The sequence below is a fragment of the Micropterus salmoides genome, unplaced genomic scaffold (assembly GCF_014851395.1).
Source record: "Micropterus salmoides isolate LMB-PRFRI ecotype aquatic unplaced genomic scaffold, ASM1485139v1 Ms_hic_scaffold_2, whole genome shotgun sequence".
In the NCBI taxonomy this organism is placed as follows: domain Eukaryota; kingdom Metazoa; phylum Chordata; class Actinopteri; order Centrarchiformes; family Centrarchidae; genus Micropterus; species Micropterus salmoides.
In genome coordinates this window covers 14575688-14596864 of record NW_024041150.1, presented here as the reverse complement: position 1 = coordinate 14596864, position 21177 = coordinate 14575688, and the positions used below count along the sequence as shown (strand labels likewise).

At 40.3% G+C, this 21177-nt stretch overlaps 1 protein-coding gene across 1 annotated transcript; it reads left to right on the top strand.

Annotated features, from left to right (window-relative positions):
* Nucleotides 1-4027: 4027 nt before the first annotated feature.
* sox19b (SRY-box transcription factor 19b) lies at nucleotides 4028-10217 on the top strand. Its single transcript, XM_038732487.1, has 2 exons — nucleotides 4028-5037; nucleotides 7968-10217. The coding sequence occupies exons 1-2, from the start codon at nucleotides 4376-4378 to the stop codon at nucleotides 8227-8229; spliced, it is 924 nt and encodes a 307-aa protein (XP_038588415.1). The 5' UTR covers nucleotides 4028-4375; the 3' UTR covers nucleotides 8230-10217.
* The last annotated feature ends 10960 nt before the right edge of the window (nucleotides 10218-21177 follow it).

Sequence of the window (21177 nt, the reverse complement as noted above, 5' to 3'; positions counted from 1 at the left end):
CAGACACTCATGTTTGGTTTCCTGGATGGATCTTATCAGTCATACAAAGCAAAAAACAATGCTACTGACAGTGTTTATGTTTAAGTATTTTTATTAAAATATTTTGGACTTGTCACACTGTCACAGTTATCCTTTGTCTTCTGCAGCTGCGGAGTAGACAATCTGCTTCCTGTGTACGTAAATGGCCACTAGATGTGCGTTTTCAGTCGGTTTTACCCAATCGTTCTCATCAACATGCCTGTTACACTGAAAAACACCAGTCTAGATTTGTTCATCAACAAGAGCTGTAACACACTGGTTTGTATATCCATCTGATGTAAAGTTGTACTTGTGTAGACCAGTGAGTGATCAACTGGTGAGTCAGAGATCAGTGCATGGGGAAGCGACCAAAAACTTTGGCACACTCAGCTGTTGCTGGTTGACATGTGAGGAAACAGGAGAAGTTCAGTAAACGCTATTGTGTTTTACAATGTAACACTGAATACTGAGAGGAACAAATTTGCTTTCTTTCAGCTTTTGGAGGGATCTGATGATGTGTCTAGTCTCTGGAGCAGGACAGCTAAGTCTCTGAGGAGCTCGGTGACAAAGTCTCTGGTGGGCTAGACATGTGAATCTCAGGGAAGCTGGTCAGGTGAGTTCCTGGAGAGCTGGACAACAAAGTCAGCACGTTGATCAGCTGACCTTCAGGGGAGCTGCACAGCAGAATCTCGGGAGTGTTGGATAGCTGAATCTCAGAGCTGGCCAGATATCTGTAGACTCACAACCCTGATCCTAATCAGCTGACGTGCAGGCTGGATGCTAGGCTGGAAATTAGCTGGCTGTTGGAGACACAAGACACACCAGGAATAATAATTTCAAAATAAAACATAAACTAACACAATTCAAAACACCAAAACCATAACAGAAGCAAATTAATGAATTAATGAATTTAAAAAAAGACAATCCATCTCTTTAGTCCATGAAAACACCAGTCATCAATATGTTCAGGGATGCAATCAGTGATGGGCAAAGATGCATCATAATGTATTTAATTTATTTTTGTACAAATTACAGCAGTCACGCCATTTTTGTAATTCAAAAATACAAAAAATACTTTCCCAAGGTACCGTGAAATGACTTTGCAAACCTTCTTTCTATCAGCCTATTTTATCTATCACTGCACAAGTACACTGACTCAAGTACACTGACTCAGCTGATTAACTGGGCAATGTTTGAGAGCAACAGCTAATCTCTGCCTAATGAGTCAAGCGATAAATCTGACAGGCAACCAGTTAACAGATCAAATATTCACATAACCCTGTGATCACCCAGATGAAGGTTCATTTTAAAGTAACCAACGGTTAAATGTTTCAACAGTTAACAGTTTGCTTGGTAATGAAGAGCCTCTGCATCATCTGAGTTAAAACAAACACAAGTGTGGATGGTTTGACCAAATGCTGTGTGTGCAAAGTGTGTGCATTTAACAAGTTACATCATTTTGTGGCATTATATTATAATTTTGTACAAAAACTCTGAAACGCTTTTTTTCAGAGCACAACCAATGAAAACTTAAGGTTGAAAGTAGCATGCTAGCGTTAACTGTGAGAGCTGCTACTCGGGTCAAAAAGTTAACATTATATAAATTGGTAAATGATTTAACCCAGGCTGCTAAAATAAACACCAAAACTCAGGAACAGGAACTGTTATGATGGAAAGCTACACGTTTCTCACCTTAACCGGATCTCTACAAGTCTGGGCAAATTACTGAGCAGGCAACAATCAGAGGCGGAACCTAGACTTCTCACAAAGTATTTTACAGTATTTTGAAACTACAAAATACAAAACACACGTAATTTGATACTAAATATGAAGACATTTTCATTAAGCCAATCAAATACAAATGACAAAATCCTATTTTGTATTTGAAATACATGTTTCATAAAAACTGCCCATTCCTGTCTGCAGTGATAAAGAATATACATACATGTGCAACTGGTAAAAGGATGGATTTACCCACTACACCACTGAAGTTAACTTGCTGAGACAGCATGGTCCTTGTAGTTTTGGAGAACACTGCTGTTAACAAAGACTCTGGCAGTCATCAATACTCGTGTAAAGGGAAATGTCTTCAGCACATCCATCTAAAAAGACGGTCAGGCTTCTCAAAAGCTTGACTTTAAAGAACCAACAATAAGCATATTATTTGCAGTTAGTTGGACAAATAAAAATGTGTTTGGACTAGTTTACTTAGTGTTAAAGGGGGAGGGATATTTTGAGGAAAAGCAGTTGCAATGTTTTTTGCATAATCTTGGAATAAATAAAAGTAACAAATCTAACAGAAAATACAAAGTAGGGAAACTGTAATCTCATGTCAGTGAACAAAAGATACACCATGACTGTTATGAACTCAAGATTTATGCCTATAGCCTGCAGAAGATAACTTTCATCTATTCTATTTGCCCTGGTAGTATCTGTTTGATTACCAGTCATGCAAAGTGACTGCACTAGGACCCTTATGGGCCCCAAAAGCTGCAGGTCGTGTGACAACTGATTTGTAGTAATTTGATTAATTGCAAATATGTTTAGATATATGAACCGCTTAAGCACAATAAAAGATGGAAAGGTAAGGGCAGGTGCTGCATTTTTAAACTTACAGAGGGGTGCTATGCCAACATCTAGCCTAGTTTTAAAACTTTTAAACTGTTTGGTTTCTTCTGGGACTCTAAGAAAAACCATAATTAAATTGCAAGTTGTAGTCTGCAGTCCATGCTGTACCTGATGGGCACCTAAATACAACTTGAAGAAGTGGTGCATGGGTGAAAAACTAATTTTGCCCTGAGGTCCTCAAAGGGGTTAATCTGGTCTCAATATAAAGACATCTGTGCTTTTATGTGGTGGTCTAGGGCTCCAGATACAGGATGTTTTTTCTTATTAAGGCATGAAGATAAGAAGATTGTTTATTATATTTGCAGTTTCCTCTTTGTTTTTTGAAAAGTACAAAAACCATCTCAGAGATGCTGGAAGTCAGTCAGAGTTGGGAGTGCTAATAGAAACTAGGTCTGGATAATGACGTCATCCTGAATGCTGGGCGATAGTCATGGTTTTGCTTTAATTTGAATGGCCGGGATCATTTGTATGTAATATGTGAAAACTGCCTCAGCTACTACACAGCCAACGCTGGACTAATGCGTGGGAACTGACGGGAGAGGAAGAGGGAGCGAGGCGGCACCTGGACGCAGGCGAGAGATGTGACCCATGACTTGCTTAACAAGTTATTCAGGGACACTTGTGTCTGTTCATACTGAACCTCTAAAACACCTCAATGTACTCGCACGCGATAGAAAACCCACCTGCTGCGGTCCTTGTAAGACAGGGGAAAACATGAAAAACTTTTTTTTTTAAATGCATCCTTGCTGGTTTTGCCTGGGTACTTCCAGTGTCCATGCTTTGCCTGGGTTTTAAATCTATTTAGCTCGCCTTTTATGGAAAAATTTGCAATACAGGGAAACCACGGAACTTTGAAAAGATGTGGGAGTCATTCAAGGACTTCTTGAAAAATAGCCAACACAAGAAGCCTACATCATTTTAAAATAGCCTAATAGTTGATATTGGGTTTATTTTTGCAAATTGCAATGTGATTACAATAAGTAGGCTAATAGCGCAATACTTTGACTATTATATCACTTTTAGTAACCTATATTTTGTAGTTTTAGCTCGTAATTTTCTAAAATGTAAATGCATTAACTGTACGGCTGTAGGTAGTGGTCCGTGTGGGTTCAAAGGACTGACTGAGCTGATTTTTACTCTCTCTCTTTGTAGAGAACTGTGTTTTTAAATCCGATTTTCACATTTGAACAATCTGATCAGTCTAGCTGATGATAATTGATTATTAAGATACTGGTTTCCCCTGGAATGCCTCTCCTGTCCCCGCCCCCGCCATCAACAAGTGTCTTTTCAGTTGGAAATGCACGTGCACGGACTGAAGCTTTGCGCTCTCCCATTGGTCCACACCCGGCCCACTGCACGAGAACAGGGGAACTTTTGGAGTGAGCAGGCAGTTGTGTTCAGTGTGTGAGCTGGCCGACTGACAACAAGTGGTTTTCCGCTGAGAATTAATCCAAAGCACTAAGGAGAGGCAGCGGCTGATTTTTTGTATATCTTCAGTAGCTTGTTAAAGTAGGCCTAATGACTGCCCCAATCAGTCTTATAATTTAAGAAAAACTGGTCGTTCGTTGCCTTCTGGTTTGTCTCCCGGGTGCGTCGTGAGTAATTAGTTAATTTGGATCACCCGGCGCTCCCGGTTAAACCTGTAGGGAAACCTGCCAGGTGGACGCGACGCTGTGCGCTTCGACCAGTTTGTAAGTCAGCTTAACTTTACTTTCTGATTCCGTCCAACATGTACAGCATGATGGAACACGAGCTGAAGCCGACCGGCCAGCCTCTTTCTCATCAGACCTCCCAGGGAATGTCACCGGTCACCGGCAACATGACCGGGAGCATGGGCAGCAATGGCAACTCTCACCCGAGCTCCAAAACGGCATGCGCACCTGGAGGCGACCCCATGGATAAAGTCAAGCGGCCCATGAACGCTTTCATGGTCTGGTCCAGGGGTCAGAGGCGCAAGATGGCCCAAGAAAACCCCAAAATGCACAACTCTGAGATAAGTAAACGTTTGGGAGCCGAATGGAAACTCCTGACCGACGCCGAGAAGCGGCCCTTCATCGACGAGGCCAAGCGGCTCCGGGCAGTCCACATGAAGGAGTACCCCGACTACAAATATAAGCCACGCCGCAAGACAAAGCCGTTGCTTAAAAAGGACACTCAGGTGGGCAAGTACCCGCTGTCAGCGGGGAACCTGCTGGCGGCGGCGGCGCAAGGCCAAGGTGGTAGTCCGAGGATGGAGAGCTACGGCTGGGGCCCCACCGGGGGGTACGCCGGCATGCAGGGCGAGGCGCTGGGCTACACACAGCAGCTACACCGGTACGACCTGTCCGCTCTCCAGTACCCACCTGCAATGTCGGCGGCACAGACCTACATGAACGGAGGCAACTCGTACAGGTGAGCTGCGTCTGTTGGGAGCCACAGTGTGTTTACAGGTCTTAGTGATCCCGACACGGTTATCAAGTTGTACAATTAAGTAATAACTTCCACGGATTGTGTAACAGTTTGGCTTCTTTCTTTTTTTTAAATCACGCTACTTGCTGGTGGAGGTGAAAATAAAGTGCGGCCTTCCACAACTGCCTAATTTGCAAGTACAATTCGAAATACACTTTCTAAACGATAACTTTGACCCTGTCTATGGAGTGTTTAACTGTGCTACTCAAACTATTAGGCAAACGGACAGTCAACTGTTTTCATAGCCTATTCATTTATATTTTTGTCATGGACCTGAGGCAGTTTTTGTGGTTGCGAAAGACAAACTATTGATATCAAAAGTAGCTATATGCTTAGTAAAGTGAGATGAGCCCCCCAGCCCCCCACCCACCCCAAAGAAAGCCATCAAATGTGGGCACTTAACATGCTCTGTAGGGGATCCACCTCCATCTGCATCAGATACAATCTGGCACTTTTTTTTTCTGCTTTCAAATAAAACTTAAAAGGTACTGAACAGAAGGCCAATATTTTATTACATAACCTTTCCAAAAAAGATGGATCAAATAGTGTGAGCACTTTGCACCATTCTCTCCTGATAAGTCCAAAGTACATCTTTAAATAAGTGGGAAAGCATGTGCAGAGATCAAATAGCAGTAAGCCACTTAATTCAGGTCAAGGCATTTAAATTATGCATTTTTACATTGCTCATTTAAATTGAGCTTTGATTCTTATGTAAATAGGGTTCTCCCTCACCACTTTGCCTCGGCAGACCTTGCTTTTCAAAACTAGTTCAAATGCAGAACAAGGCCATAACTACATTTGTCTTATATTAGGGCAGCAACTTGAGATTTTATTCATCCTAATTGATTAGTAGCTTGGGCTATAAAATGGTGAAATGTTTAAGTGTTTCCCAAAGCCCATGATGATGTCCTCAAAGTTCTTGTGTTTTTTTCCCACAACCCAAAGATATTAAGTTTACAGTCAAAGAGGTGTAAATAGAAAATATATAACCAGAAAATATCTACATCGAAGAAACTGGAATCAGAAGAATTAGATTTTGTTGTTCGGTTTTTACTTACTTACAAAATAGTTGACGATTAATTTAATGGGTTTAATCACTGCAGCTCTATTCTATACCTTTTCCACATACTTGCGTGGGGTGTCTTTTTAATTTTAATTTTTTTTTTTTTACAAATTTGTGACTTGGTCTAAAATACACCTCCAACTACTCCAATTCTCAATCTACAGAGTGCACCTGCTGTGCAAAAACTGACTTGTAAGAAAGCACTGAAATGATACTTTTAATTGGGTAGGAATGTTGAGCTAAAGTACATTCAGCCACAGAGGAACTCTGCATACGATAAACAACAGGCTTCAGTCTGTTGCCTACTTGTTATGCGTGTGGTGCGCTGCTCTGGGCTGGGTCCTGCCTGGAATGTTGATCAGTATGACTTGACAGCAGGCAGGACTGCTCTGTGTGTGGTCTATTACCCACAAACCCCTATTCCTGCTCAGCCATTGTCCCCAGTTACATTTCTGGTTCTGCCATCGGTCTCATGTCCCTCAAACTACAAAGATTGAACACACAAATGTTCAGGTGTGAGGATAGATGATGAACTTTATTCCAGTGTCTGATAACTTGGTCCTTTTGACTGATGACTCAACCTCCAGTGTTAAAATGCAAAAACCAAAAGTATAAAAGGTTTTCTCCCGCAGGTGAATCATGTAAAGATTTCCTAAAAGATGTTTTGATATGAGTTACTTGCATGTCAACTTTAGATGTCAAACGCTTTCAGTCATGTTGGCCAAACGTGTTGATGCCCATCCTTTCCCACTGATTAACAGTAACAGGTCTGACACTGTTTTCCAAAAGTTGACCAGCTATTTGGGATTTAAGTCCTATTATCCTGTTGTGTCTCCTCCTGACCCTAAATGCTGTTTGACTGAAAATGGAGACAGATTTTGAAAATTAGAAAGCAAAAAAAGAAACAAAATCATGTGGCAAAGTTTTTTTTGTGGATTCATTGTTACTCTGTGAAAACATACCTGACATGCTCTAAGGCTGTGATTCCAGTAGAATCACCCACCCAGTTTTTTTAGTCTTACCTGAAGGTTAAATGCTCGTTTTAAAAAGAAATGTCTTCCCCCACTGAGACCCAGGTTTATTAGTTTTCATTCGGCAAATTAAACCTGATGTTATGACGGTGATCAAGAACTTTGCAGAGCACATCACGGTACCTTTTTAAAAAATATTTAATTCTTTTGTGGTTTTATGTTATGTTTTTTTTTTGACTGAATTTCCAGAGTTTGAAGGTATCATTGTAAACTCGGCTAGCGTTCTTCTGCAGACATGCAGCGGTTACTCTCCCTGATCTGTCTCTGTCTCAACATGTGTGTGATGAGGATTATTATTAATCTGCCTTGGGTTTGAAGACACTACAGGTGTACACCTTCTCTCTGCCTATTGTATAAGGAGCAGTTTGGTTAAAGTTTACATGGGTTAAAGGAACCTGTTTGTTGGCATTTTATTTTACTAACCTAATTGTTAAAAGCCATGTGGATGAGAGATGGCTTTCTTAAATTGGGTAAAGCACTAAAAGAAACTCTGTTAACACAGGGAAAATTCTGCTTAACATGTGCATATGTTTGTGATAAAATGCAAACAGGAGCCCATTCAGTAATGACCTAAAGTCCAACAGCATCCTTGTATAAAAGTCAACTTCAAAAAATGGGAGAGATGTCTGATTACTTCCTGTAAATGTGGAGTAAAGACATTTACATGTGTGGTCTGATGTCTCCCGCTAACCAGGTGTGTGTGTGTGTGTGTGTGTGTGTGTGTGTATATTTTTTAAATTCTCAGATGGTGTTTAACTTGTATTGTCTTCTCCCCACAGCCCCATGTCATACAGCAGCAGCCCCCAGCAGCCAAGCCCTGTCACAATGTCCATGGTGAAAGCAGAACCACTGTCCCACTCGCCTCCAACAGGGACGCCAAACCACCACCGGGGTCCTTTGCAAGGTGACCTCAGGGACATGATCAGCATGTACATTCCTGGACCAGGAGGGGATGCCGGTGACCCCACAACAGCACAGAGGGCCTACACTAGTGTCCAGCAGCACTACCTCAACGGAACCGTCCCACTCACACACATCTAGGACTGCAGTAGGAATCCTGTAGGCGTGGGGGGGTGAACTGAGTGAGAGCACCACAGATGCTTATGACGCACAGCTGGCTGGACAGGAGATGAATTCAGGTGTGGGGAGGAATTTTAGAGTGGCAAAGCAAAGAGACACAAGATGTTACCCCCTTTCCCCCCCTGTATTCGATGAGGTTCCACATGTGCCTACAATTACAGATGCACAACTGATTGAAAAGTTCTTGTCTACCTCTTTGGTGCCACATCAGTTCAGATAAATGCCACACACCCACCACCACACTTGCAGAGCTGACACCCCCCCCCCCCCCCCGCCTACCACTCTCCAGCAGACGTCTCTCCATGAAGGACAGCAGTGAAGACAGGCGCAACATCTGTTTATTTTGTACATATTAGGAAATGTTGTTTTGTCTTTTTATATGTTTTAGAACTTATCCATTACAAGTCAATACTCTTTAATACCACCCTAAACACTTGTGACACTGGCACTCTTGACAGTTCATCCATACCCAGTCAGTGCCAGGGGACTGGTGCAGTTAGTGGATTTAGTCTTCTGCTGTTTGACCACCAAGCCAGTCCCTACAGAGACAAATGACCTGGCAACCTTGTGCCCAGGTGCCATGGATCCCAATCTCTCAGCTGGTGACAGACGACAAATCACCTGCTGAAGTGCTCTGGTTGTCAATTATCTCTTGTTGCTGCCCTGATGTGCGAGCGGAGCTGGTGAACAGCTGGGTGCCGGTGGGGAAACCGGAAAGGAAATGCACAACGCGAATGACAGAGCTGTTTTTAAAATTAACTCTTTATTTTTCTATTTTTAACTGAAATCCTGCTGGATGACGTGAAAAACACCTGTTGGACAATTGGCACTGCATCCACAGGAAATGAACAGAATACACTGCCTTCGATGACTTGTGGTTTTGCTTGGAATGTAAAACCAGTTTAGTTCTACATTCAGTAGGTCTAGTGTCCTCTGGTCACACCAGATCACTGGATTGACAGTTTTTGAGTCTGAGAAGTGGTATGATGCTGTCTTTGCTGCCTGAGTTTTTATAATTGCTATATTTAGTTTTAGTTTTTATCTTTTTTTAATGTAAATGTTCGGATGCGGCGTTCTGGCAGCATCCAGAGTTGCTATGTGTATTCATTGTCACTTTGCTCTAGGCAAGAGGTATATTGTGTTTAGGCTTTTCAGTAAGTGAATGAAATGTAATATGAAATGCTACATTTCAGTTGAGGAGTTTTATCCAAACAGCAGATGAGACTTGCAAGTTATGTTCCACCAAGCAAACTGGACTGACGAACGTCTTCCAGGCATGTTTGTTAATGACCTGTCAATGGTTTGTGTTTTGACTACCAGTAAGAATGTATCATAGTAACGTTCAGATAAAATCTCCAGCAAACCTTCCATCTTGTCACAGATAACGTAACCTGTGGTTAATTATATCATACTAAAAACAATCCTTTTTAATCCTGGTTCTCTCAAACTGACTCTGTCATGTCTAGCCTGCTGTCAGTTACTAGTGCTGCTGTACTGTCATTTTCTCTGTCTAGCCTGCTGTCTGGTTACTAGTGCTGCTATGGAGCTAAAGGGAACTTTTATTTTCAACCTCCAAAAACAGAATATTGAATGTGCTAGATTTATTCAGATAAGTTCTTAACTTTTGAAGCATTCATTACTAAACATGCACTGGAAACGGATGCCCTACTTCTTGAACTGGGAGAGCAGTTCTATTAAAGTGATGCATGAATGTTTACAATGCTACCCAAGTATTTGAAAACTTAACTTTTATACTGACTTGTATCTCTATTTTTAGAATGAATGATCTTGTATGTAAATGCTGCCATATACTAGTTACTGTGTGTAGCATTCATGTAAATGTACTGTATACATTTTTAGGCTCTTATACTAAGAGTCTTGATTCCTTTTTGATTAAAAAAATATTTGTTATGGCATTCATAACAATATTAATAAAAAGTACAAATCTGTTTTTCATTAATGTCGTTTTTTTTTTTTCCCACTAGTCATGTAAAATGTTCAAAAGCAGTTAATGACTGAAATTCCGAAGGAGTTAAGTTTAACACAATGACAAAAGTACATTCAGTGGCCAATTTATTAGGCACACTTGTACAATGTTTTAATTCAATCCAATACAGCAGTGTGAACAACTGTTCATTTGACACAAGAAAATCCCAACTCAAGGCCCACTTACCATTTTCCTTTTTTGAGCTTATCGTGTGGTTCTCATCAGCTGAATAAGTATAATCTAATTCTTCAGGTTTTGTTTACATGTGTTCTTTCAACTGCGTGTTGGATACTGCTGGTTTTGTACTATACAAAAATATGCATTATATTGAGGTGTTTCAAGTCCAATTACATACATGTGGTGGCAGAATATTAGAAACAACTCTCAATATACATGCAACACAGTCCAGTACAAGACCAGCACTAATCATGACCCTTGAATTAACTCTTCTGACTGCATCACCCAAAGCTGAACATTATCTTTGTCAAGGTAAAATGTACGGCTGAGCTGCTGGATTGGATTGCATTAGATTATACAGGCATAGCCTACCTAATTAAGTGTAAGTAGTGTTTAGCAATTGTTTGCTAGTAATATACTGCCTTAGAGGACCAAATGGTGTTTTGTTAGTTTTATCTCTTTTAAAAAAAACTGCTGATCTGTTCTCACATCAGGCCAGAGTTTGAGATTTTTATTGAATGTATTTTTCCTACCTTTCAGACGATCATTGCATTAATTTTCAGATCACTTGAAAATCAATTGGTAAACTTGCTACCAACTTTTATCAAATCCGCATTTTTGTTTTTTTGTATGGTCAGTATACAACTTCCATATTTTTCCATATAGGCCTACAAACTGTAGCCTATTATAGTCTAATTGTAGTCATATTACAAAGATGTATTTTCTGATATTATTGCTAACAGTTTTATGCTTATTACTGTTAAATATTTACTTTCTCAGAAGACCCAATTGAATCACAGCCAAATCATTTCCTCTCCCCCTCAGGTGCATTGGAAAAGCTGGTTATCTGCCTCACCGCACCTTAGTTTTGGTGTTTATCAGCTGTTGCTTCAAACATGACCTCACCCATCCAAACCATTATAGAAAATAAGAATGGCATAGGCTAACAGCAATCAAAATCGACCTTTTTTCACTTTCACAGCGTCTTCACAGGCGGAGCCGTCAGCGCTGCCCGATGCCGCTCAGAATAAAACGGACAAAAGTGAACATTAGCAGGACAACATGAGTCTAGCAAGGATGGGAAGATGTGATGGGTGAGGGTGAATGGGGGGCGGCAGTCTATAGGACAAGTGCCTAGAATGATTTAAAGCTCGATTATTTACTTTTTTATCTTTACCCTGTTTAAAAATTCACTTTCTCCGTTCCCCTCCTCCTGCATTTAACTCCCCTCCCTCCTCCCCCATGTCTCTCCACAGAGAAAGCGGGTGGATGGCCCGTTCGTAATTGGCCGTGTCGGAGTCTCATTGTCCGGGGCTTTTCAGGCCGCAGGTGCATATAGTAAAGCCGGAGTCTCCGCCCCTCCCCCGGGCGTCTTTGTTCCCTGTCCCCGCTTCCCCCACTCCCCCGCCGGGCAGAAAATTAGGGCTGCTTTTTGGGGCTTCGTCCTCAGGCTTAACCCTTTCACCGACCGTCGCCTTTCTCATGGAAATGGGAGAGAATCCCGCACTGGCTAATCGGTCACTGAGGGGAGGGGATGGGATGGGAGGGAGTGGGGAAAGTATGAGGGCACCAGGATCAGCAAACAGAGAACAGATGCAAACCAATAGCTTCCCAAATTATATCTGAATGTGAGGGGGTGTTGGTCTGATACATTTTAGTTAAATTATAAAACTTGTATATGGTTGCAATGGTCAGTTGTGTATAGAGAAATATCTAGTGATGTCATTTAGTATAATTATACTACAGCCTAGCACCTTCTTGGACCTGGATAACTAAGGACTCCAGCAGCCCCCATTGGGAACTTCCTGAGCCCCTTAAGAATCCCTGGAACCTCATTTGGAACTCTCTCAAGGAACCATACAGACATAAAGCAGGGTTCTTCTATCTAAACCAAATGTGACTCTAAAATTTAAATTGTTAAAACAATGGGTGGGCACAGTTAATATACTAGATAGATACTGCTGCTGTGAAGCGTTATTTTCAAATGTCTTAGATAGGCCTATAGTACTAGTGAATATGTAGAACTTTGTCAATAATAAAAAGTTACAATAGCACCTTCTTTTGGTGAAGTGTGTTTAAATACAAGTTGAATTTGACAAAATAAGAACATTGCTTGTTATTTAACTATAGCAGTAGATAGAGCACATATGTGGGTTGTTATAGCTGCGGTGGGTAGGGTGGGGTAGGGAAAGCGGTGGGTGGAAAAGGGGGTGGAGGGAGTGTCAGTGAAAGGATTTTCTGGTCCAATACATCCCATCACTTAGCAACAAGCAGTGAGGCTTCAACAAGTGGTTGCCATGGATCTGGCGAGAGTGACTTAAAAGTCTCTACAAAGAGCCGTGGTCAGCCTCTGTGAGTGTGAGAGTGCATGTGTTAGAATCAGGTGGTGGAGACCAACAGGATTTTTTTAAAAGTCTGAATTAGCATTTACTTTGGTGACACAATCTAGTGATAACATCCATGTATTTGTGTTTTTTTTTCCAGCGATTGGATTTGAAACCCAGCTCCTCTCCATGCAAAGTTAATTTATGCTCACTCACTGGCAGGTCAAGCTCTCATTCACTGGCTGCTGTTGTCTCTTTCTTCAATGAGAATTCCAACAAGTGAGAGGAGGAATTAGGAATTATATCAACACAAAAAGACAGGAATGAGTTCGACAACACTGCTGCAGGAAACCGCCACTTCAGAAGCAGTCATGGAAACGCCGCCTGGATTTTAATGATAGTACCTGCTGCATTCCTCCAGGAGCCCAGACACAACTCTTATCTGCGTGCATAGCAGGACAAACAAACTTATACACACACATGTATATGCATGAACAGTAGAGCCAGAAAAGGGTTGCAGATCAAAAAATAAATAACTAAAAATTCTCAGAGCTATGAAAAACTCAAAACTCTCTCACTAGATGCCCATGTACAGCTGCACATTCACACACATTTCTGTTTTATCCTCTTCATCCTTGCATGGTCCTTACATAAACTCGTTCCCTCACCACTAGGGACTGACTGATGTTATGAAAAGCATGGGGATCCGGTATCCGTCCAAACTATCCTTTTTATGTGATAGTTATTTGGTTCTGAACATAACAAGCTAAACAAATCCACTGAAGCTGATCTCAGCTGAGTCAGACATGAATGACAGTTTCATTATCGTCACTCCTTGCAGCATATTAAATATTATAGTTGGTGTGGTGAGCTGGCAACAAACACTTGTAGAAGACACTATAAACAAAAAGAAGCAACTGGTTCTTTTTTTTTACTGGTGTTTCGAATGATTTGACCAAATCAGAGAATGTAGTCTTTCGTCCCTGTGTGACAGTGATACTTTCCAAAACACCTGCATCTGAGATAGTTGGAGGTGCGTATTTCTATGAAAACAAAAATGTGACATGACATAAAACATATCTTCTCAAAAAGGTTTGTTAGCTACAGTAATAACGTCTCCTATGAAAACATCATTGATATTTTTTACAACTTTCATATCTCATTCATTATCTGTTCATAGTGGCCTCCCCTTATGGCTGTCCACAGGAGGAGTTATAGTTGAAAAATAAACACAAAACATAATCAACACTTACATTACACTTAAGTGTGTTATTATCAGTCATTTATATACCACTTACGCTGCTTACTTATCGGATGATCAGTAGTCTGACCATAGTTTACACTGGGGACGCTGGGGACATGTCCCCATCACTTTTTGAAAGCATAATTTGTTAAAAAAAACATTAAGAAAACATGCAATGCAATTAAAACATAGAAGAAACAAATGTGCATTGTCCAAAAACAGTAACTTAATCTATAAAAACAAAAACAAGCAACTGATTATAAAATGACCCATATACGCGCTTCCACCAATCAGTAACTTTAACAATTTCTTGACACGGTTTCTTTTTGGCCAAGTTTTCCGTTCTCTCCCTGTGAACATGACAAAAGAGGAGGGAAGACTAAATCATGCCTGCATATGTGTCGCCTCAGCAGGGATGATATTACATGAGAAAAGTTGCTCTACAGGAGAAACAGATCTGAAAGCAACACAGAATGCCTGAGATTATGTTTATATATTTTGAAATATCACCTGCCACATGAATTTTTTTCCTTTTACATAAATATTGGTGGAAATATACATTTCCACCATAAATTGGTGTAGAAACCTTCACCAGACTGCAGGAAATGAAGTGTTTATTTACCAAAATTTCCTGAGGGAGGTCCCCCCAGACCCCCCGCTTGAAGATATCTTTAAAGCACTATTTAAGGATCTTTTCATCTCATTCTTGTGGACTTAATATCACATATGGTGATGTGTCACAAGCTAAGTGTCTCTTCACACCCCTAACCACTTTTCAACACAAAGTGACGCCCTTGAGTCTGAGTTAGACAAATTAAGAAGGCATTTTCCAAAGTTAATCTTGTTAGTACAAAACTCCCTCTTTCTGTTAGTATCTGAGTGCAGCTCAACAGAGAAACACAAAGTGTGTGTTTAGACATAACTATCTTGCTTTATTTATTTTTTGTATGCAAGAAAATCAAGAGCCAGTGGAAACCGATAAAGATAAAGCAGATTATAATTTAATTCTGATTCTAAATAGTTATTAAATTAAAAGATAATGTGTGGATGATGTGAATATTATTCTAATCTTTATCCATGTCCTAATAATAACCCTGAAGTTAAAACTGGTCAACAGAGAGTGCTGCAGGGATACACACACACACACACACACACACACACACACACACACACACACACACACACACACACACACACACACACACAGGCCGATGTAGAAAATTGCTGTAAAGTAAGAATGCCGTCAAAAAAAGATTATGTTTATCAATTAGCAAAATACAAAGTGAGTGTACAGAAGTAAAACCTATATTTGTTGTGACCACCCTTTGCCTTCAAAAGAGCATCAATTCTTCCAGAAACATTTGTACAAAGTCAGGGGTTTTGGAAGCATATCATCAGGTGTATGTGAAACAATTACACCAAACAAGGGCTAATGATCATAACTTTAGTGTGAACGCTGAAACACAATCATTAAGTGAAACAGAAACAGCTGTGTAGGAGGAATACAACAAGGCGAGGAACAGCCAATCTCAGATAACAAGGTGAGGCTGCTGAAGACAGTTTACTGTCAGAAGTCACACACCATGGCAACACTGAGCACAGCAACAGTACACAAGGTAGTTATACCGCAACAGCAAGGTCTCTGCTACGCAGACATTTCAAAGGAGACAGGGGTTTCCAGACGTGCTGTTCAACAAAACGTGCAACATTGAGCACTGTTGTTGACGCAGTGGTCGGACAAAGAAACTTACTGCAGTAGATGAAAAACATCATGCTTACTTCCATTCCCAATCTGAAAATGTCCAGCAGTGCCATAAGCACAGAGCTGCTAAAAAACAGTGGGACCCTGGTCCACCCATCTACTGTCCAGAGAAGTCAGCTCAGAAGTGGCCTTCGCGGAAGACTTGCGGCCAAAAAGTCATACCTCCGACATGGAAACAAGGCTAAGAGACTCAACTATTCACAGAAACACAGGAACTGGGATGCTGAAAATGGCAGCAGGTGATCTGGACTGATGAGTCAAAATTTAAAATATTTGGCTGCAAGAAGAGTGTCTGCAGGCAACAGTGAAGCATAGTGGGGGTTCCTTGCAAGTTTTGGGCTGCATTACTGCAAACGGAGTTGGGGATTTGCTCAGAATGAATAGTCTCCTCAATGCTGAAAAGTACAGGCAGATCCTTATCTATCATGCAATACCACTAGGCAGCCATCTGATTTATTCTGCAGCGTGGCAACAACCCCAAACATACAGCAAAAGTCATTCAGAACTATCTTCAGCATCCAGAAGAACAAGGAGTGCTGGAAGTGAAGGTTTGGCCCCCACAGAGCCCTAATCTCAACGTCATCGAGTCTGTCTGGGATTACATGGAGAGAGAGAAGCAGCTGAGGCTGCCTCAATCCAGAAGGACTGTAGGTAGTTCTCCAAGATAATTGGGCCCACCTCTCTGCAGAGTTCCTCCAAAAGCTATTTAATGTGCAAGTGTACCTGGAAGAACTGTTACTGTATTGAAGGAAAAGACTGGTCACACCATGTGTTGCTTTTTATTTTTTTCTTCTGTTCACTCATGTTGCATTTGATAATTGATTAAAAAAAAATAGTCTATTAACATGTCTCTCTTTGAAAGCATTGTTAGCATTTTCCCACACCAGCCTAAAACCTTTGCACAGTATGTAACATTAGTTCAAGTCATACAAACCAATTTGTGAATTTGTAACCTTTAATAGCGATGTTGTCATGCATTTAAGATATTAATTTTAATTCATTAAACCTGATTGTGTATAAAAATGGATCAGACTAAATTTTTTCAGTAAAACTTACGGCTTCTTAAAAGCTGTCATTCATCAGTTTCCTATGTTCCTATTGGAAACTGGTGATTTGTTTTTTTTTACAAAATAAGATAGTTACTAGTTATAAACGAAAATTTTAATGTAGTATTTATAGGTTAACATTTTGCATAGATCTTAGACGAACGTAAAAACTCAAAAGCTGATGTTATGTGCTGGTTTTTGTTTGGACATTTGGTAAGACAAATGTGGAACATTCACTGAGAAACTAACTATAATTATCTGCACACTGAAGCCCACTAGTAAGTGTCATTTTTTGCAACCTCTGAGAAGGTCTTGTGGGTATTGCACAGGTATTGTGAGGCTTACACTGTATATAGTGAGGCAAAAGTATAAAAACACATAATTGATAAAATTTTCTTATTGGCCAAAAGTTCATTCAATCAGCTGATTGTTTCTTTTATCTCACAATATAATCCTCACAATGCCTGTGTATTTACCTGAGGAAGACCTTCTCAGAGGTAGCAATGTTGCAAAAAAATTATACCTTCAATTGGGATTCCTAACTACACTGATAAGACATTGTTTTTTATGTTATGCCCTTTAATCCAGCACTTTACCAACTGGTATGATCAGCTTGTCAGGTTAGAATGTGAAATCTAACATTTTCAGTCATTAGTAAAGACAAAAGGAGTGCAAATGTATAAATAGAATTTATTGCAATGCAAACCATACATAAAAAAAAAAAAGTAAAATGACATATCACAAATGTGGACAATATTTGAATCTATAAATGTAAAAGTAAACACATTTATTCAGATAAAAAACAGGCTGTAACAGCTATGCCCAGCATGGGCCCAGACAGCTGCAGAGTCCATGGGGTGCTAGGGAGAAAGGGGGATAAAAGAGGCGGCAGAGGCAAGGATTGGAATAGTGTTATAGCTACAGAGGTTTGTTTTTTCCAACAATAATGAACATAAATAAACTCAACATTATGTTTAGGCGTAACAAAATGGTTCCTGCATTTGGAGGCGGCCTTTAAGGCAATTAACTACTGTAAAACATATCATTTCCCCTAGGTGTGAAATGAACTCCATCTTTCATAAATAGCCCAGGAGTGTCATGTCTAATGCGGGGGTGCTCAATCATGGCACCATTTAAGCTGTATACAAATGTAGCCATAACACTGTTGACAGATTTCCTGGCCTTGTCAAGCTCCATCGGATCGGCACAAGCCTTCAACCAGCTCCTTTGGGTGGCAGATGAAAACATAATCTTCATGCCAGTATGCTGGAGGTGAAGTTTGATTCTTCTCCCCTGTGTCACTGTGAATGGATTTTAGGGGCGCTATGATGCAGGTTTCCTAGGTCAAGTTAGGGTAAAGTTTGATGCTATTCTGATGCTTTTGATTGGTTCTCATGTTTGAATTTGCAGAGCCACCTCTCTGCCAGTTAAACTGCCTCTGAAGCTGTCTTTTGAAAATGGTGAACAGTTGAAAACATTCATTAGAAATTTAGAAAAATTATTAATTGACATAGTTACACTACTTTTACATTTTACATATGGTAACTTGTAATTGGTAAACTATTATATTTCCAAAGTTACCTTCCCAACACTGCACATCTCTTTGTTCTTTTGTTTGGTACATTTTAGTTTTTTCATTTGATGTGTTTTGCTTTTGTTTATCCTTTAAAGAACTGCTCGTGGATAAACACACTGTTTCTTTATTGTTGTATAAGACTGAATACATCTCTACCCTCTTCTGCGTACAACTCCAAATCCAAGTTCCAAATTGATAGTTTAGTATAGAGTGGTGCCCCGAGGTATTTTTAAGTTAAATTATATTATTAATTATTAAATAATAGACATAATAATAATTATTATGTTATTTTATGCCATTTAAACCCTAATTCCCAGCTCTGCAGTTCCTCAAATTGCCACATGAGGCTGTAAAGTAAATCACCATGAACCACCATGTTGAAATGCCCAACTTTACAGCACAAATAAACATGTTTACAGTCTGGTACAAAAAAACAGTTTTGGTCTCCATATTAATTTCCCAGTTCATACTTTTGTATAGGGAGTGATTTTTTCACCCATTTAGATTATATTAAGGCTTACAGTTATGCATAATTAACAGCTAGGTGCAGTCCTAGCCTGTTGCTTTGTCACTGGTAGTCTAAACAGGTCTGAACCTTCCATTATGGTAAAAAAAATCTCGCTGCTCCTCAGCTCCACCCTCTTGTTCAAATACGTTCAAAAAAGCTACAGTGTTGTTTGCTGGTATGCAGGTGAAGGTGGGTGGCTGCTGGCATGGCGGCTTGCCACTTCAGTTGTAATGAACAACACCCTGAACATAAGATCTGCTGCACTGAGTCAGCGTTACGCTGTGCAGCTGGTGGCATGCAATACCAGGGTGGGACTGAGAAGGCACATGTACACACAGAGCTAGGTCGACTGGTTCTAAAGGTATGATAAGGATAATTTTGTCTGAAAAGAAGTAGAAGTAACATCCTCCATTAGTGGAAGGAGTGACGACAATCTTCTACTAGAGTACAGTGTTGATGAAAAGAGGCATTTTAGAGTGGGATTTAAAGAAATGAACTAAAACACAGGAGTGTCCTCGCATCAGATGCCTGTCTCTCAGAATGAGGCAGACCGCCATGATGACCAGAGGGGCTGTCACCAGATACAGGCCTACTGCCACTAATAGGGGGAAGTGTTTGCTAGGCCATGACATACTGATGGACGGATAACTCTAATGAGGTGAGGAAATAGGATATGCTGTGTGTGTGTAGAAGGTGGGGAGAGGCACACCCTGAGGTGAAGAGAATGTGGATATGTGGGAGGAGTAACTGGCTGAAGGAGTGGTAAAACTTTTTCTGTGCGTGTACCTGAAAAGGTAACCAAATATAATGTATGTGACCATGGGTGTTTGTTACTTTCATGTGAATCCACAGAGACTAAGAATAATAGCAGTAGCATATAGGAAGGGCTGAATTAGTAAAATAATGTTACCTGTGGTTAACAAATGTACAACATATTTATGATAGCAGGATGGTTTATGGCTGGTTTGATTCATAGCAGACTCACCACCACAAGTGTCCCGAACTGCGTCAGTGCTATGATAGATTCTCCAAGTGTGTGGAAATCTACTGATGGGATGAACAGCATTCTTCCAAAAGGCCCTTGTAGTTTCATGTCGATAACACTGCAGTGGCGTGTGTTCTCCTGTTTGTAATTAATAAAAATTATGTAATATTCTGCCTACTCTGTTTAACTAATGTAGTCAGTTTTTAAGTAATTGGATTTTACTTCAGTATTTGTAGTTTATGTTACTTAAAACTTATACTCTACAAAAGCGCATTGCATTCACCAAAGAAACTTTTTTCTCGTAATTATGCCATCTTTTCTTATAATAATGAGGATGTAGAAATTATGAGACACTGGGAAAGGTGCCACTGCTTTGCTCAGTGGTACCACTGCACAGCCACAGAAAAGATAAGTTATCAGCTTGATACTTCTAATACACAGAGGCTATCAGTTAATGGACATTTCGTTGATAGAAGGTTTCTAGATAAAGGTTTTACCACAACGTTAACAGACTAATAATCATCTTGTACTTACACTTGTACATCCTGATCTGGGAGCTGTAGAATGGCTCAGGACATCCATAGTTTCATTTTCATGTTCAGAGAGGAGATCATCATATATCTTTATCATTTCCTTACCTAACCACTAAGTGACTAAAGTTAAAATGTTATGATGTGAATGTTTTGCAAGGTCTTTCTACTTAACTGGCAACTGAATGTGTTTGGAGAACAGACTAATTAAAACATTGTAAGAATTAACTACTCTGTGAAAGTTTATTTTCATAGCAAATCTGCAATGAAAAGAAGCCAGTGGCAAAAAAACAAAAAGCTATTCCCTATGTAAAGGATTAATTATAATAAATAATGTTCATTATGCTATGCTAAACTCTGGTATGGCTTTTTAAGAAAAAACAGCAGTGGAGCGGTGAGCCTGGTCTGGGGCTGAGGAGGGAAGAAGGACCTCCTAAGATGAAACGTGGCAGGTGATCGGGCCTAGTAAACACACCTATCTGTACAATCTCTGCTCCACAATCAGATATGAGCCAGTCTGCAGCTATTCTGCCCTCCCCTCCCAGCCTTCATCTCATCTCTCTCATTAAAAGCAGTTTTCTTTTCTTTTCTTTATCATGAAATGCTGTTGTTGATCCCAGGCAGCCAACCGCCTCTGTCCCTTCTCTGAACTTTGGCACGCACAAATTAGGATAGCGAAGAAAAGGTTGATGCAGTTCATGCAACACAGCCTCTGGCATCCATACTGAACCTCTAGATGGTTGTAAACAACTGCGTTCTGCAGCAGATTAG